Below are 19,973 nucleotides of genomic sequence, written 5' to 3'. Positions count from 1 at the left end.
AATGTTCTGTTGGTTGTATTTTATCCCAGCTTTTAGGTAGTGTTAAAAAACTGAAACAGGAAGTGCTTCTGGACCAGTGTTGTTTACATCTTGTGAAATGGTCTATACATATATAGTGTAACGTTATAGCCCAATACATCTCAATTCAAGAAAATATGCTAGTTTACGACTAGTCTATTCAGCTAGGCTATGTGAGTAATGATGTGTCGAATTAATAATACAATGTAACTCTTGCAGCTCGAGTAGGCTGGTATTTGTATCATAAATAGCCCATCCCATTCATAAATAAGGACAATATTATTTTCATAACGAGCACATAATGTTCAAACTCACTGTCACCCTGACAAAGTAGAGAGATTCTCGCTCTCAGCAGTGAAACACCACCCCTCTTGCTCTGAAACAGCCAATGGGGAGTGGAGGACGCTTGTCTCTGAAATAAATAGGATTTTTTCATGGTGTGTATGGGATCCGTCGAGTTTGAGCATCCGACATACGCGCAGTTGCAGTGGACCACTAGAGTCTGCCTTTAGTGCTCATTTTGGGGACCGGGTTAAGTTACTATATCGGGGGGAAACAGTAGACTTTAATCGCTTCAGTCGTTAATGGTTATGGGATTGCTTCAGCGTAACTTCCAATTCATAAGAGACCTGTCTATTTGGAGAGAGAAGAGTGAAGACAGAGCCACCGCTTCTAATCACGATAGTTTTTCTTCTGTTCACCCGGATTATACGGCACAAGACGTTGGAAATATACACCATAGTGGAAGCAGAGAGTTGGATGCTGGGTTTCCAGGCTCTCCTCGCATCGCGAGGGTGTTTTAAACAACTTGAACTGAGCCAAATCTTTAAAGGTCACCCTCAACAATTTGGCTATTCTTTGCCTTTACAATCATTTGCCTTTAATCGTGAAACTGTAGAAGTTTTTGACTTCAGTGGAAACATCGGACAACTGGACAAGGTAGGCATAACTTACTATAACTAGCCTAATAATTAAACAAGTTTAACTATAATTTACTATTTTAAATCAGTTTTTAAATACCATAATTACAAGCATGATATCTACATAATCATTTTATCTGCAGTAGAGACATGCATGCAATTTAATGTTATTAGCGAAAAGGATGTTTCTAAAACCCAGGTTGGATGGAAAATGGCAGACGAAATGACAATAGAATCTATATTGTTACATCATGTGTATAGAAATATATTTGAATAGCTTAATTCTATTGTTATAACATACGTTAATTTAAGGGTTTTCAATCTGGGACCCCCAGCCAGATTCAGGGACCCAGACCTCCATCTTAAAGAAGCTAGATGCTTTTTTTGTTTGTTTTTTTCAGTATTACTTTATAAAGGCTTTTTAATAAGAACAGTGACTACCATTACTAAATTATTTAATGCTTAAAATAATGATAGAAATAAAGTTAAAAATGAGCTAATACTTAGACATATCATAAGAACAAACTTTATATGTCTTAGGCATACTGCCAGTATATATATCATATATAAGACTTTATATAAGAGTTATATATAAGACTTTAGGGACCCCAGACTGAAAACCCTGGACTTTAACTGTCTTTACTTCTGTGTTTGAAAAAAAAAAAAAAGAGGTATCAGGACACAGTTTATAGGCTACTTGAATTTACTCTATTGTCTTTGTTGTTTCAGAGGGCAAGGAAAGTTCGGAGAGAATGTCGAGTCGCAGGGTGAAGCATGAGCTGCCAGTGTACTGATTTTAGACTGGCGTATCTGATGAGTCTATGGGTGTGTGTTGTACTAAGCCTTCACTGCTGGGTTCTAGCCCCTGTGGCAGCCTCCCATGATGCCGCTGGTCCATTTGGGTGGCTCCTTTCAGATAAAGGGCCTTTTCATCACTCACAGGAATTTGCAGAATTTGTGGAGCGTTATCAACAGGGCTTCACAACCAAATACAAGATTTACAGGTGAGTTGGATAATTACTTCTGTCATTTATTGCCAGTGATGTTTAGAATGCGTTGGGGCTTTTTCGTTTTATTTGAACACATATTAATGTTTAATACAAAGTTAACAAGAAACTTTAATGGTGGTTGGCTCATTTTGGTTTCACATGGAATACAGAAGAAAAGAACCTTCCACATGCAGATTGCCACATGTTTGGACTAGTGGAAAACACTAACCTGACATTGTCATGCTCAGATTCTAGTCAGAATATGACTCTGATACTGCTCCATTGGGCTATGGGGCGTGTTTCAATCGACCCAGGAAAGAAAATGCCTCTGTACTTAATTGGATAGACCTACAACTCATCAGAGCAAAGGAGTAAGTGACATATGTTGAAACCCGTAGGAAGGACAGAACAAACATCAGTTCCTCTTTAAAAATGAATGTGCTGTCGATATCTTCTATAACCGATGTGACGGTGTCTAAATTCTACACATCTCAATTCTCCAGCGGCAGCCACCTTTGCTGTAAACGAATTCAACCCAAGTGCTCTTTGGTGACGTGGATGATTGTGTTACTGTTGATAATCTGTCCATCATTGTATAAAGCCCGCACTGACAAATTAATTGGTCTGAACAGCTCCATAGTTGCTCCATAACGGAACATGTCCAGACCCAATATCCCGACCTCAAATGTTGTCGGCGGGGCTAAATTCGGCTGGCATCCAGGGTAGGATGCAAGGAGATACAACTATGCAATATAAGTGATACTTTGTTAATAAAGCAATATATAAATATATATATATATATATATATATATATATATATATATATATATATATATATGTTGGGTAAACATTCTCTGCACATGAGGACTTTTGAGTTTTCGTTAAGCAATCCGACAGCTGTTTTAAAGTTTAAAGAGCTGTTCAAAACTTTTAATGCCAGATTATTAGTCACAACAACTGATGTGAGGTGAGGTGTTGAGGGAAGTTGTGCTGAGTTAGAGTTGAGGATTAGATGAAGTGATAAACAGCCCAAAAAAGGAGGAGAGAAAAGCTGGAAAAGAGTTGGCTGAACTGAACCTGACTGACACACTCATTTGGCAGGGCCGTTGGACCACGCTGCCAGGCACAGATGGAGATGGCAACATTGGGGTTAGTCAGACACTCTCTCCTCGACATACGTGTGCATCTGTGAATGCTCCACTGGCTTTATTTTTTTGCTAGAGACAGACTAGGAGTCAACAAAAGTACAGTTGTGCTTTCTCAATGTCAGATCTCCCCCTGCTGGTGGAAACCCGCAGCTTTGTCTGCGTATGTGTGTGCGAGCGCTGGGGTGTGCGTGTCTAGGCACATCGTTTTACTTTGCATGCTAGCCAGGGCTCCTATCCCAACATCCCTTTTGCCCCGAATGACTTTTAAGTACCTTGCTCTCACACTGGCAGTACAGAGAGTGACAAGTTTGCATCTGCGCTGATCTGAGTTAAGAAAGAATCAATTCTGCTTCCTGGCCTCTTAACACTCTTTGCCTTGAATGCGACATTTGAGAAAAGATAATGATGTGTGACAATGGAACAGTTTTATAAGCCTTAATGTGTGTGTGCATGTGTCAGACATTCTGTCATCTTTTCTTTGAAAACAGAAATGCAGTGTGTGAGGAAAAACAAGTAGAAAGAATTTTTACTCAAAATTGCTAGTGGATTTCACAAATAATTACAAAGAAATGCCAAGTAACACTTTGGATTATACATGGCATTTTAAGTAGAATTAATGAAATAGATTTCTTGTAAAACGTACTCCAGCAATGATTATTTTCGAGAGAGAAAAAAAAAAAATCATACTCCAGCGCTGCTTTATATTTGACTCAAACCATGTCCCCCCTCAAAATTGGAAAACATCAGCATTAACAGTTTGTTTGCGTGTGCGGAAACACACTTAGCTTTTTACAAATTCTTGTGGTAACATAGGTGTGTGGTGAAATAGATTAAAGCTAAATTTGTGGCATATGTTATATTCCCATTCTCCCCATTTACCTTCCGCCAAAGGTCGAACAGAGCCCAAGGGTACTGTAAAGACTTAGTAGTGTCTATCCTTCCTGTCAGATGCATGAAAGGGATCTCATAAAACACCAGACATATGCTGCTTGACAAGTGTAGGATGGGAGGGTTCTGCACGGAAGGATGGGTGGGTGAGGAGGACAAACCGATGGCAGCGGAAAAGGTTGCCGGAGCACATACATACTCGCTTGTTCCTCCCGGAGATGCTAACAGCGAAGCTCCCCGAGCACAAGGTGACAGCAATTGTCGGCTTAGCCAGAGCTGTGAGAGCAACAATGAGGATAAGCAGTAATTCTCCCACGCAAACACCGTCTTGCTGAAGTTTTCCTGCACTTTGGAACGGAGCTTAAAGTCAGCAGAGTCTGTGATGTTTTTCATTTTAGAATTTGTCAGGACATGTGTACTTTCAGTCCTTTACCGGAATTAAACGCATTAGGAATATTTAAAAATGTACATTAAAAAAAAAAAAAAGAGATATTCTGCTACTTTCCAATGTATGGTTGTGTTTAAACTATTTGCTTTTTGTTTCAGATGCTAAATGCGCCCCTGATATTTAAATCAAATATTTTAATTATACATCCTTAGCAGTAGAGAGTTAAGCTGTAAGGAAACCCTGACAACATCTGCTTTTATGTGATTGTGTTGATGCACCACTTAATTACCTTTTGCTTAATTAATTAGTCATTACTTCAGTATATAAGTCTATAAAGGCTATGTGTGGACTGTAAACAAAAGAAGCCATTTTTTCTTCAATATAATTAAGGGGGTATATAATTAATCCACAAGGTTAGGTCTAACATTTTTTTGTAAGATTAATGTAATTTATCCTAATTTAAAGGGAGATTTGTAAAATGTTGGAATTGGTAAAGCTTAGAATGAGGACGATTTTGAATAAATCAAGATTTCCAATTAAGAAAGCTTCTGAAAGGGTTTAAGATTAATAAATATAATTGAATTATTATACATTCTTAAGCATGTACAAGTCAGAAGTGTTATTAATGCCTGAAGCATTAGAGGTCAATTAGCCTCTGGAATCTTCAGCGTTCCAAATAGCTTTAGACGGAAAATGTTTAGCCTAACGACAATAATGTCTGAACATTCTCCATAAAAGCCTCAGATCATTGATTGCTCAATTAGTGGCTCTACATTGTGCTATTTTAGAGGGATATTTAACTTAATGCAGTCATGTGTGTGCTGTGCACAGGACATTAATGACAGCTGGGTTCTGTAGAAATACTTTGAACCACTCTTATCAAAGAATATCTCAGTGTTGTCCTGAAAATCAAACCGAGGCAAAGACTGTGATGTTCACCGGTGTGGAATTTCAAATTAAACACATGAAGGGGTACCGGTATGGCATATTTGACTTTTTTTTTTTTTTTTATTCGTGGAAAGATAGGGTTTCATTTCACACCTCTTCTTTACTGTTGGATTTATTTTGCCCTTATATATATATATATATATATATATATATATATTTTATTATATTTATATGCCACTTATATGTTATCAGGTAATGGCTTAAAGGGGTTATGAACTGGCTTTTTTAAATTGTATTATATGAGGTCAACTTATGTTCACTTGGTTTTTGCATTCAAAAACATCAAAATGAATAAGTAATAGTCTATTTTGTACCCAAGTTTTGAGCCTACCTAAAAAACACTCGGTTTTTATGGCCGTCTCGCACTGAAGACTTGGAAGTAAACGCCCATTGTTGTGAGTGGATAACAGTTTTGCATATTATAATGAGTTTCAACTCACCCGTCGATGCACTTGGGGGAAATTGTTTTGAAAACGTTCAATGTTGTAAAATGGCAACAGGAATGATTCGTTCCATACATGTTCGACCCAGAGTCCATGTGTTCCATCTCACAATTCCTGTCAGATCCAATATAGATGGCACAGCACCGTTCTTTACTCTTAATCGGTCTGCAAATCCAGTCTTGTTTACAAAACAATCCTCAGTGAAATAAAGCGAACAGACAGACGATGTTTTACCCTCATCAGCTGGAGTGGAATGTCATTAAAAATAAAGTTTACAGTCCTATTGTAATCCAGAGGAAGCATATGCAGCCACTGTCTTCTTCCACAACCAGGCACTGCATGATATTTGTATTGCTCGCTCGGTAGCTCAATCCGGTTTGTCATCACGAGGCAGGCATTTATGTTATTTAGCTATCGGTGGGCGGGGCTAAACCGACCGTGTTGAAGTAGGCGTTGATCTTCTTCAGCGTAGGTGGTGTTTTATCCTCTTTGACGTCATAGTTCCCCACTTTGAAAAACGAGTCGTTTGCTGAGCCTGGTGTCAATAAAAGCTTTTGTTTTCAGTTCTGAAACTTACAGGATATTCTTATAATATGATGAGCTCTTAGATGTCAAAAGCTCAAGGAAATTTTGATTTCTCAGTTCATCACCCCTTTAAAAATAACAGTTCTTTATTGGCACCTTTATTTTTAGGAGCGTAAAGGCGAATTTAATTTCAATACAAAAGGATGATTAGTTTGATATAGCTTTTATACAAAAGTTATTTGAACAAGAAGCTAATTTCAAATGACTTACATTTTAGAAACAATATCGGCAGTTCTTTTTTTTTTTTTTTTGCATCACCGAGGGAAGTAGTTCCAAAAGTAATCATAAAAGCTTGCAATCTAGATCAACATGGGGTGAATTATGGTAATCTAGAGCATTGTTTGCCGTTTGACCTTTACAATTTACTTCCATTGTCACGCCCAAAACATTCCAACAAATGGAGTGTTTTCACATGACAGCCCAGTTAGCCCAAAATTATGCTAAAGCTATCATAGACTTGCTTGTAAAAGCACAATAAAAAATGTACACAACAGAGATTGGGTTTCCCAGAATCCTAATTCACCCTATATAAGAGAACGAGAGAAGGTGGGTGGGAGTGAGAGAGAGAGAGATCGACAGAGGGAGAAGGGAGAGAGAGATATCAGGCTAGTAGCGTCAGGCCCTAGCTAATCGTCTCATTATTTATGTTTCAAGACATGTATATCCCCTGAGTATGCTTGCACTTGCATTGGAAACACAATCAAGGACAAAACACCTACTGGCTGCTCGGTCATTGCTATGGTAGATTGTTTTCCTTGTTCAGTTTATCAGGGCCAGAGCTCGACTTAGAGAGATGAGCTGTTGGACTAACCTTATGGGAATTGAATGATGGAAGTGCACAGAGGTGCGTAGTTTAAGTCATATCTCACAACTGGCAGGAGTGATGATGACTGGGGGCTTTGATGGCTTAATATGTTAGTATGAATAAATAGTATTTAAATAAAGAGCAAATGTCCTTTGTTGAGCAATTATCTCTAATTTTAGGTCCGTAAAGTTTCTCAAAGTCCTAAATGACTCATGCTGTAGAATGAGTGAGGCCCTAATGAGCGTGTTTACTTCAGATTAATGTTAGCATGAAGAAGTGTTTGATAAACACAACTAATGAGGTGTAGCCTCAGCTCTCAATTTGCTTCAGGTTAGTCTTGAATTAAAAATCAAGTTAAGACCACAATATAAACACAGTTAGTAGTTGGCAATAAAGGGCATTTTATTGATCGTGAGCTTAGAATTATAAGGTTCTATCTCCGTTTAGGGTAGTTCTGAGATATTGAGCCTCAAAGTTTTTACATCCCAGCTGGCAAAACTGTTACAGTGTAATCTTCTATTATAGCTTTATCTATTAATCTTTTTTTTTTTTTTTTTTACAAAAATAACACCACACAGGCATTAATAAACGGATCAGATTATGTCAAAAACTCAATTTCGACCAAAAGTGGAGATAGAACCTTATAATTCTAAGCTCACGATATATAGCATCACATGCATATTATTTTAAAGGCTCAGGAAACAAGGAGACACTTTTAGGTGAAAGCAGTTTATAATATATCGGTTTGCGGTCAGTAAAATTTAGTTCAATATATATATATATAGTTCAATATATATATAGTTCAATATATGAAGAGTTCAGATGCAAAAGCCTCTAAATGCCATTTGAAATTTTCTTCTTTAATGATGATTTTTTTTGTATTTGTATATTTGTATATTTACTTGTATATTTAAGTTCAGTAATTAAATAACAATTAATAGGTAATTATCATTGCCATTTAAGTGAAATTACTGAACTTAAATATACAAGTTTGATACAAATCATCATTAAAGAAGAAAATTTCAAATGGCACTTAGAGGCTTTTGCATCTGAACTCTTCATATATATATATATATATATATATATATATATATATATATATATACAGTATATATATATATATATATATATATATATATATTATTCTCGTCGCTTGATAAACTTAAAGGGTTAGTTGATGAAAATGAAAATTAAGTCATTAATTACTCACCCCAATGCTGTACCAACCCCGTAAGACCTTCGTTCATCTTCGGAGCACAAATTAAGATATTTTTGATTAAATTTGAGAAGTGGATCACTGCTACATAGGCTGCCTAAGGGATCGAAACTTGACGGCCCAGAAAGTCAACGAAGAAAATGTTTAAATATTCCATGTGACAACAGTGGCTTAACTATAAGTTTATCAAGCGACGGGAATACTTTTTGTGTGAAAAAACAAACAAAAATAACGACTTTATTCGATTATTCCTTTTCTTCCTTGTAGGCCTGAGACGAGAGTTCAAGAGATTTCCACGACGCATGCGCGAGAACTGAACTGAAGTAGTTGAAAGAGATCGCAATTCTCGCGCATGCGTCGTGGAAATCTGTCGAAAATTAAAATTAGTCGTTTGGGAAATAAATAAATGTGTGTGTGTGAAAGACGTAATATTTTTATTCAGCAAGGATGCATTAAAAAGCTGCCAAAAGTAAGAGAAAAAACAGTAATAGTGTTACAAAAGATGTTTATTTCAAATAAATCCTGTTCTTTTGATGGTTTTCACAAAATTATTGAGTAGCTGTTTTCAACATTGATACTAAGAAATGTGTCTTGAGCACAAAATTAGCATATTTGAATGATTTCTGAAGGATCATGTGACACTGAAGACTGGAGTAATGATGCTGAAAACTCAGCTTTACCAACACATGGAATAAGTTACATTTTAAAATTATAATATAATATTGTCAATATAATATTGAAATAGAAAACAGTTGATTTAAATTTTAATACTATTTCACATCATTATTGTTTTTTTTACAGTATATTTGATCAAATAAACGCAGCCTAAGTGGCCATATAAAACCTATTTCAGAAGCATTAAAAAATTATATATACGTATGTGTCAGCATTACCGCTCAATACTATTCATGAGAACACATGGCTATTACCCTTTAAAAGCAGTTTATCTGTCAATACCATCGTCATATGCAGTGCTCAAGGTGGGACATTTTTTAATCAGTATGTACGGACATACCCTCGGTTTTGCTTACATACTGGCTGTTCTCAAATGTTGCTGGTACTCTGACCACCCTGGAACACGATTTCAACCTTCAACACTTATTTTTTACCCTTCGGTTGTAACTTGTGTGTTGCAAGAAGTGTCCATCTACCTGGCTTCCGCCATGGATGCTGACAGACCACTGAGCTTTCACTCTGACATGTTTGTGCAGCAAGCATTTATTACGTGAGTTTCTAGATTTTTGAGTTATTAGCCGTACACTGATAGTCTTGCACACAAATGCCATCCATCCTGACTGTGAGTGTGCTAAATGATTAAACCACTTGTAGTATATTTGTGGGTCAACATAGCGGAATAACAGCCACAAAAGTTATTAAAAATGCAAAAGGACCTGCAAATTATATTTTCAACACAGGAAACAAATGCAAATGGCATTACTTTACAAATGATACATGGTCTCTGTAATTAATGAACTCCAAACTTATTGAATATTACAGAATATTACCAGTCAAAAGTTTGGGGTTGGTAAGATTTTAATAATGATCCTTCAGCATTCATTCTAATATGCTGATTTGCAGCTCAAGAAACTAATAATCAATAATTTTAACAATATTAAAATAATCAATGATGAAAACAGATGTGCTACTCAATATTTTTATGGAGACCATGATACATGATTTGATTTTTATTTTTTTTTTATGAATAGAAATTTCAAAAGAACAGCATTTTTTTTATCGAAATATGTTGTTGTATTATAAATGTATCTTTTGATAAATTTAAAGCATCATTGCTAAATGAAAATATTATTTTTTTTTTAAATCGTACTGCCAGTAGTGTATCTGCATTTTGTTGCATGCAGTTATTATTAGCTTATTAGCGATTAAGCATGCATTTGTGAGAACCTTTGATTCTGTCTATTTAGAGAGAACTGTGTCATCTTAGCTGTGAAAGGGAAGTGAATCAATTTAGCTGGAAAATAACATTATTCAAGAACCGTTATAAAACCAAACCAATCTCTGTTACTTTAAATTATTTAAAGTTTATCTCTCTAAAGCTGCTTTGAAACAATCTACTTTGTTAAAAGCTCTATATAAATGAGGATGACTTGATTTAACTTGACTGTTAACTCCATTAAAACTGACTGGATAGACACAGTTGTTGTTTCTACTCTTCATTTATTTATTGCTTACTTACATTTTCAAAACTTTAGTGAGAAATAACGTGTGCCATGTCAAAAATTATTCAACTTTTAAAAACTGTTCTCAAGACCCCTGTATTCTGTTCCAACGCATTTTACTCGTTGTGTTCAACCTGTTTCTATAAGTGTGGTTTAGCAAAGTGCAATGTATTACAGAATTTAAATAAAGGTATTTTTTTTCATTATTTTTGCAGGCTACTTATGAAACTAATTTATAATTGTTTAGTAATTGAATGTAATGTAGCCTATCCATAAATCTCCTAAATCTCTGTATTGCATACTGTTGCATAAATCTGAATCTTTCCTATTAACGAAGACTGAATGTAACAGTCACCCAAATGTTTCAAACAGTGTGCTGCTTCCGAATGCATAACAAGCTGGTCTCATTTGCTTGTACTGTGACACTCTCAGTCTCCCTTTGGCTTCAGACTGCTTCCTCTGGTGCGTGTTCTCACCGTTGACTCCATGTAGCCGTGGGTCTCTGTGGGGAAGCCTGGCAGGTAGTTCTTCAAAATGCCTTCTCCTGCTGTGAGGCTCTAGCGTGGGCCCAGTGGTGGATTAGCCTCCAGCTCCATCCATAACTGTCCATCAAAAACTTTTGTTCTGACACAATGTCGATCATTCTTTCTCTCTCCGTTTTTCCCTCTTTCTCTCACTCTCCCTCTCCCCCAGCATTTGTCTATCTTTGTCTCATTGTCCTTGTTGCTCTTCCTTTCTGGTGTCAATAAGTGTCATCTGTTATAATTTATATACATACACACTTAGCAAGCCATTTATTGCAATTTCATATTGGGTATAATGAGGCAAGATGCCCCGTAGGATATGCTGTCCTGTATTGTGACATTTGTGACAACATTTTTGTGATTTATTCAGTCAGTTTTGAGGTTTCTGATTTGTGTATTTGTATCAAAAACTTTCTGTTGATGGGGATTTGTAGATACAGTAATTGATTTGGATTGGAATGGAAAATGATTTTTTTTTGGTTTTGCTGTTTGTTTGTGCAAGAGAAATAGGACAAAAGGGACTTTTGCCTCAATAAACTCCTGATTACTGCTTATTAAGGTATTTGTAAAGGGGATAGTTCACCCAGACAGAAAATTGTGTCATCCTCAAGTTGCTCCAAACCTGTTTTTTTTTTCTGTTTTTTTCATACTATGGAAGTCAATGGGGTCCTGATTAGTTACCAACATTCTTCAAAATATATTTTGTGTTAAGCAGAAAAAAAAAAAAAATCATACAGTTTGAATCAACCTGAGGATGAGTATAAATGATGGCGTAATTTTCATTTTTGGGTGAACTATCCCTTTAAATTTAGGTATTGGGTAGGAATTGGGTTAGAATAAGGGTAGCAGACTGTAAATTCAGACTGAACAGAAGAAGAACACTATATAAAAATAAGATAACAGCTGGAACAAGATGTTGAAGGTCATCTTACATCATTAGTTGGGCAAGATTTTTTCTTTGCAGGATTTTAGGATTATTTTCTATTGTACATAGGGCATGAATGTCCCCATATAATATATTAAACGATAATATTTATGAATATGAATATGCTTAAATGCACATTGTTATTAAATGTATTTCCCCAGCTTCTGTCATTTCAGTTTGGTATGTAGAGTGAAACATATAGTGTATGAAATATAGTATTACAGTTTTATCTTAAAAGCTCTCGTTTTTTGTTTTGTGTGCATTTTACTTTTGACTTAATATGGTGATGATCATATACTCTTAAAGTCTATTCTATCTCAGTACAGCCATACAGTCTTGTTGCATACTTTTTTTTTATTTCACTTAAGTTTAGTTACAGCACTGAACATTATATAAGGAACATTTTATTGTATTCTGCTGCTGCAAATGAAAGACAAAGTGGCACTTTATTTTCTCAAATGAAATTCCAACTGTTTTCCTTTGGCCTTTTATTTGTGAAAGAAATAAGGTTGCCATTGTTGCTGATTACTCCCAGTCAGCCCTTCTTCAGTGCAAAAGTCAGAGAAAGAAAAAAAAAACCTGAAAGCAAATTGCACCATTATGTAGAGGACAACAGCTTTTAAAGCAGGCCAGAGCAATTCCTAAAAAAATAAATAAATAAATAAAGAGAATGCATAATATGATTTGAATTGCTGGCACGGGGGTCATGCAGTCATCGCATTTTCTCCTCAGCAGGTCTTAACTGAATATGAGTTGTACTCAAGCTGTGTGAAGGTTTCTCAGACCTCTCTTTAAACTGTTTTTTTTTTTTTCATTTGGGGAATATATACAGAACACCAATTTCAGAGAAACAATAACTATGGTGGCTTACACTGAACCAGATACTAAAACAAACTCTCCCAGATGTTGGAAAAAAAAATATTGTCAGGATTTTTCCCTCCTGTGTTCAATGTGGCTCAAATGAAGGACATTTCCAAATTGGGTGTATATGTGTGTTTGTGTGTGACCTTGCAGAGAGTTTGGGCGCTGGAGGGTGAACAGCCTGGCTCTGGAGAGAGAGGACAATGGCGTGGTTCTACCCCTTGATCCAGAGTTTATGCAGACCATCAGACAGTTGGGCCGCAGACCCACCCTCGCTGGCATTACCGAGAACATCATCAGAAAATATGGCACACACTTTCTGCTTTCAGCTACACTTGGAGGTACTTCAACAAAGATACCTGTTCATTTCTACAGAATGTCATCTTTTTAATTGAAAAAAAAAAAAAAAAAATTACCAGTTCTTATTTGGTGCATTTCCATTACACAATATTAGCTCGATTCAACTCGACTCAGCTCAGCTCGCCTTTGTTTGGTTTTCCACAGTGTAAAAGTTGTACCTGTACCTGCTTTCGGGTACTTTTTTTTTGGTACCACCTCCGGTGAGGTTCTGAGCAAGCTAAGGCGAGCTAAGGCGATACTAAAATGTCACATGAAAACAATGCTGACTGCTGATTGGTCAGAGAGAATTGTCACCATTCACTGTGTCATCATTACACATGCCAGATGGAGTGTCCAGAATAACCCTGCGATGTTTTAATAGTTTGGACAGAGACAGTTATTAAACGTACTACTTATGGCAACTCTGAAGAATATGACGTGGTCAAACGAGGAGGTGCAGACTTTACTTTGTTTGGTTGCTGAAGAGAGGATCCAGCGAGAGCTTGATGGGTCAACGGGATGTCTGCAATGGAAAACGGAGCGAAAAGCGAGCTGAGTCGAGTCGAGCCGAGCCAAGCTTGAGTCAAGCTGGAACTGGTTATGGAAAAGCGCCATTTGTGTCTTGGTACACAAACACAATGACATGAGATGCTAGAGTTCTAGAAAATTTACTAAATTTAAATTTAGCAACTTGCTGTACAGTAAGTACTGTACATCGAACCACAGACATTATGCATCGAACTCAAATCTATGATCGAATTGCCACTGTAAACAGGGAGCGGCGCTTATGTAAGGGCTGAAAAATGTGTCCCAATCGGGAATGAACAATTCACAAACTAGGTTATTTACATGATTTACTGAGTTGCGCCCTCCCCGCAGCGTCGGCGTGCCCTGATCTCACGAGTCATGAATAGGAAGTTCATTTTACTGATTCTGTGAGTCATTCGAGTCATTTCGTTTATTTAAGTGACTTTAAATGTTATAATTTTAACAGCCAAATTCCCCGATCACATTCACCTACGCAATGTTGATCATATTTTGAATTAAGAAATCATAATGCAGTAAAAAATGATTTTCAGGGAACATAAATAATCACTTTACCTTCCGGGTCTTACGTTCATTTGTCACGTGACATACGCAATGAACAGATCGTTCATGAATCACATATATCTCATATTTTCACCAGAGGAAAAGCATAGAGGCAAACTTTCGGTCATTGCGCTTTCAACGCGTTCTCCTCCTGAGAGAAACAAGACAGCGAGAAGAACATTTGACGATGCGTGTTCTCGCTCTTTGTGAAGAGGTTGAACTCCGCTTTGCCGAAACGTTTCCATATCAGCTGAACCGTTCCTGGGTGAAGCCTCCATTCCCCTTGAGGGTCCCCACTCCTCGAGAGCATGTCCGCCCCACGATTCAGAATGCCGGGGATGTGAGCCGCTCTCACCAAGAGGAAAAACCGGTCATAACCGGATTTATGTACAAGACCACGGATGTGTTGTCAGTCCAAATCAACACATGCTGCTGCTCCAGCTGAGACCAGAAGGAGCTAGAGAGACCGCCTTTAGTTCCAAATGATTTATGTGCCACTCTGCCTGCTTCTCTTCTCCCGAAACGGGCTTGCCCAAGCAGACTGATCCCCATCCGGTGGGCGATGCGTCCGTCAGGACCTCCACAGGTTGTGTCGTGATGCCCAGAGGGACACCCGACCTGAAAAGCTCTTTGTTTTTCCACAGAGCCAGAGCGCGAATGCAGCTGCGAGTGACTATAATGCGCTTGTGGCCGGAATACCACGGACTTGATGGGACACGTGCTTTCAGACAGTTTTGAAGCAGTCTCATATGAAGCAGCCATAGGTGACACACCGACTAAGCCACTGCCATCCATCCCAATAACCTCTTACATTCCTTAAGTGGGACGAGCTTGCCTGGTCTGAAGAGACCGAGAGAAGAGCTCAGAGCCTTCGCTCGCTTGGGCGAGAGGCGCGCTCTCATTCTCACCGAATCCAAGTGCTCTCTCAAGAATGTGGTGGTCTGGCTTGGTGAGAGCAAACTTTTCTGAACGTTCACCCTCAAACCAAGCATCTCCAAGTGATGAAGGAGGGCTTCCACATGGCCGATCAGCACCTCTTTCAAATGGGCAAGAAACAGCCAGTCTTCCAGATTCAAGTTCAAGACGAGCGCTCTGTTGACAGGTCTCAGATCCAGTATGGGACAGAGACTTCCTCCTTTCTTCCGCACTACAAATTAGTGGCTGCAAAACTGCTTGCAGTTCTCCTGCTCGGCCTCAGAATATGAGCGTTTTGGGGCAAAGTTAATGATTGGATTAAGCGGGGTGGTCTACGTTTGAACTGAAGTGTGTACCAGTGCTGAATTACATTTAACACCCACGGCGAAGTGCCCGGAATAGCTTCACACGCTGTCTGAAAGTGACTCAGTATGGGCTGATCTAAACCTGTGGTCATCACTGCTGAGTGTGGGCTGTGAATGAACACCTCAAATCTGTGCAGTGCCCATGTAGTTGACAACCTTGACTCTGCACTGCTCGAAGGCAGGGCGGGTAACACGATGTGTGGTGCAAGAGGAGAAAAAAGCTCTGTTTGTTAAAAGGTAGTTTGATTTATTGAACACACACATGAAACAACATTCACAATACAATCGCATGTGTCGCTTGTCAATCACAATGAGGGACTAAATGCTGTAGAGCGCGGTGCTTGGGAGTAGGGCCCCCCGGAAGCTCTCCCCCTCTTGCCCGGGCAGTCAGGACGATTTATTTGGTCTTGCTGGAGACGCTTCCTGAACGGGCTTCTCTGGGCTGTCCGCTTCTTCTCCGCACCCTGCCACTGGTTACTAAGCCCTCTGCGAGCTTCCGGCTCCTGGTGAGGTGCTGATTGCTGTCTGGCCGCAGCGTGAGCGAGGCTGCGGTGGAGGCAGCGGCGCCCTTCAAGGCATGATGTGACCCCATAGCCTTCTTCCTGGTCTCTGAGTATCGCTCAGTGACCTTTTCGACTGTGCCTCCGAACAGGCCTGCTGTAGAGATCGGTGCGTTCAGCAGTGTCTTCCTGTCAGCCTCCTGCACATTGGAAAGGGTGAGCCACAGGTGTCTGTGGAGGACCACCATGAATCCCTCGAAGGCCTACCAACCTGGGCCGAGCGTTTTGTGGCTAAGAGTGCAAGGTATGTGGCTGACGTCAGCGTCGACAGATGTGACGCCATCTAGAGACTTCAACAGTTTTGCCCACATCACCTGAAGCATGCCCATGGCGTGCAGCGCAGACACTGCCTCCCCTGCCGCTCCATAGGCCTTGTTCTCCTGGGGGCCGTGAAGGCGGGGGAGGCGATGGGCAGAATTGCGCAGCTACGGTCTCCCCGACAGGGGTAGCCTTGGTCCCCCGTCTCGTCCACGGGGACGAACATGGCCTGGGTAGAATTGAGGGTGTGCGCCGATTGCAGGACCGTTTCCGTTTTGTTGTTTAACATTTATATATGCGAATGTTGTACACCTCCCCATTACAAACTTCCAAGACTATCAATGTTATAAATGACCAACTTCTAAAAACAAATGTATGGTTGTCTTTGTAAGGAATTGCTCGCTTATGTAGCTTTGGAACCGCTGCTGTGACACTACAGTATACAAATGCTTCCAGTATGAATACTCTCGCGCATCTGCAGCTGCAGTGACGATGTAGTTACGCTTGCTTGCGGTGTGAAACGGCCATAAGGCTGCATCGAAAGGTAACTTCGCGTCTGCTGCCATGTTGGATCCATAGATATAAACAAACTTCTTCGGTGTGTCGCGTAGATGTTGTCATCGTCTTGCTACTTCTTCCCCGTTTTGTGATCGGTTCCATTGATGAGGCGAAAATTTGGTCCACGGTATCCAGACTACCTAGCAGCGTGAATAAAATTGTGCTGCGGCAAGGTAGTATAGGGAAACCCAGGCTACATCCACACAACCTGCCAAACTCAATAATTACACAATGTTATTTGCAATTAAATAATTAACTCAAATGAAAGCCGTATTTATACAATTTAATTAAAGACTTTACCGTGACACTTTATCTTTAACTGACATATTGTTATGAATTATGTTGCATAAATCAACTTTCTGATGTCTCTATATTTGTATAATTTCTTCAACATGCAACATCCACACAACCTGTTGTTAAACTTAATAATTACACAGCTAATTAATCAATTGACAGCTGTATTAATAAGATTTCATTAAAAACTTTAACGTGAATGTTATCTTTGATTATCTTTCATAAAAACCCATCTCCTCATAAACACGATCTGTTTAGCATTATGTAAAGTGTTAGGTTTTTTTTTTAATGACAGTTAACTTTCTCATAATGTATATGTGTCAGCATAATTAATTTATAAAATGCATTAAAAAAACAATCTAATAAATTTGTCATCTTCTATTCCATTGTAGTCTGTATACCAGAGTTTCTCTGAATAGATAATTCCCTTGCTTCGCTCTTCCTTACAACACAAAGAACATTCTTTATGAAGCCAGTTTCCCCAGCATTCCTCACTCTTTTATGTTGCTTTGCCCTCGTTGCAGGTGAGGAGGCGTTGACTATATTTGTGGACAAGAGGAGGCTAAGCCGGACGGCTGACCTGACTGACTCAAATGGCACGGCTGTGACTCTAGAGGCCCTGCACCAGCTGGCTGCCTCCTACTTCATAGACAGAGAGAGTACTCTGCGAAAACTGCACCACCTCCAGATTGCCTCCACTGCCATCAAGGTAACCTTGTGGCCTAGATGCGCACAGACCTGGGGACCTGACCCCACGTTTGAATGCTTATTTTTGGAAAGGAGTTTGACTTAGCTTGGCTGTTTCTATTGTTTTGCAGCTGCATCATTTGGAGCTCAAAAGAAGTGGGTTAAATGTTAGAAAAGCACAGTAGTTTTCCTTCACTTTTGTTCTTGTGTTTTTGGTTTTGTAGATTTAAAGTATTAATGACTCAGGTGGGAACAAAATTATGTATATACGCACAGAGAAACATTTGACTGAGTTAAATTTAGTTTGAAAGCCAGTGTTTTTAAACAAATACAGCTTTAAGCTCTTTGAGACATACATGATTTAATACATAACAAGTTATCTGTAGCAAGCAGTATGTGTCAGGTCAGTGATTGTGCTTGAAACAGTAACCCACATACTCTACACCACATGAGTTAAATGCCATCTTCAAGATGCACTGTGTCTACACACTTCTACTGTAAATGCATGTTACTGAATTTAGAGTTGATATGGTTATCTGGAAAACAGGGGATGGTACATTATCTGTCATACATTTTAATCTGTGTTGACTTGGGAGGATAGGAATTGTAAACAATTTTACTATTTTGGCTTTAATGCCTCTTAATAATTCCAGTTTGTTAATGGTTTGATTTAAGATGCATTATTATACTCATACTAAGGAAAAGAAACGTACCATTCAAAAGTCAGTTTGAGTTTTTTTGTTTGTTTTTGAAAGCAGTCTCTTATGCTCACCGGCTGCATTTATTTGATCAAAAATACATGTAAAATATTATTAAATTACATTTCATTTCTTCTCATTATCAATTTAGTGCAAATCTAAAATCTAAATCTATCAATTAGTGCTTAATATTTTTGTAGAAACTTTATTTTTTTTAAATAAACCACAAGCTGTTCACGTGAGCTGATGCATTGTTTTGGTATTTTGCGCACAAAAAGTATTCTCGTTGCTTTACAACATTATGGTTGAACCACTGTAGCCACATGGACAGTGGGGGAGGGGGGGTATATTTACAGGGTACAAGACACATTGCCTCCTGACAGCACGTGCCTAGCTTAAGAGCTTGTAAGCTATCTTGATGGAAATAAGTAGATGGAGGTCCTTTTAGATGCCTTTATTTACCTGGCATTTTATGTGATTGATGTGAAATATTCTCAGGATCAGCAGTCTTTAATTCAGCCCATGGATTTTTACCTCATGTGGATGAAGACGGATGTGAATAGAAAGGCTCTCTATACCAAATTGGTGATTCTCTCTGTGGCAAACATACGTATTAGAGAGAGAGAGAGAGTGGTTTGCTCAAATGGAAGAGATATCTTCTTGGCGGAGGGTATAGAAGGAATATAGCAAATAAATAAATATGAAGGTGCTGTTGGAATTATGCATCAGTGTGACAAATTATCTGTTCCATTTCAATAATTTCTTTGAGAGCCCAGATCATTCGTCAGCCATTTTGAATATAAGTGAGGTGTCAGGCTCTAATGAATAAGAGACTTATGAGGAGGATTTTCTGCACCGCCAATAATAAATGAATCTTTAACCTCCACAGTCAGACACGACGGTGGACTGGAAAATGCAGTGAGTGCCAGTTGACATCAGTCACAACATTTCATTTCGATTTACAGGAGGGAGGAGTGTTATGTGAGGTTTATAACAATAGGGCATGTCTAGATAGATAAGAATGGTTGGAGTAGTCAGGGCTGCACATTTTAATGTCCGACTGCATGATGTGCCTGACATGCCTTCTGCAATCAAGGTGATATACTTGCAAGTCATCATGCTAAGTGGCCAGTATTTATAACTCTGAAGAGGCTTAGATGGACATCGGGCTATGGTTCAAGGACTCATTAGAACTTTGATTTTCTAATGAATGGGACTCAGTAAAAAAAAAATATAACTTTTCTGATTAATCGTGATCTTCATTTGAACAATCTGATATCCTTTGATTGTTCGTACCCCCATCTGGCAGATGTCACAGACTTATATTCCTTATCCGCATCAGTTTTGCAGACGTGAACCTGCTCTAAATTATTTG

General features: G+C 38.6%; 1 protein-coding gene across 1 annotated transcript in view; it reads left to right on the top strand.

Annotated features, from left to right (window-relative positions):
• The first annotated feature begins 428 nt into the window (after nucleotides 1-428).
• Nucleotides 429-19,973, top strand: part of brinp3a.1 (BMP/retinoic acid inducible neural specific 3a, tandem duplicate 1) — a 37,771-nt gene continuing 18,226 nt past the window's right edge. Inside the window, exons 1-4 of the mRNA XM_039647774.2 lie at nucleotides 429-957; nucleotides 1,668-1,942; nucleotides 12,989-13,176; nucleotides 17,738-17,922. Of these exons, the coding sequence (XP_039503708.2) occupies nucleotides 1,713-1,942; nucleotides 12,989-13,176; nucleotides 17,738-17,922 (603 nt within the window). The 5' untranslated portion in view covers nucleotides 429-957; nucleotides 1,668-1,712. The remainder of the gene's footprint in view (nucleotides 958-1,667; nucleotides 1,943-12,988; nucleotides 13,177-17,737; nucleotides 17,923-19,973) is intronic.

Source organism: Pimephales promelas, chromosome 8 (genome assembly GCF_988280905.1).
Source record: "Pimephales promelas chromosome 8, fPimPro1.hap1.1, whole genome shotgun sequence".
Classification (NCBI taxonomy): Eukaryota; Metazoa; Chordata; class Actinopteri; order Cypriniformes; family Leuciscidae; genus Pimephales; species Pimephales promelas.
This window is presented reverse-complemented; position numbering and strand designations above follow the sequence as displayed.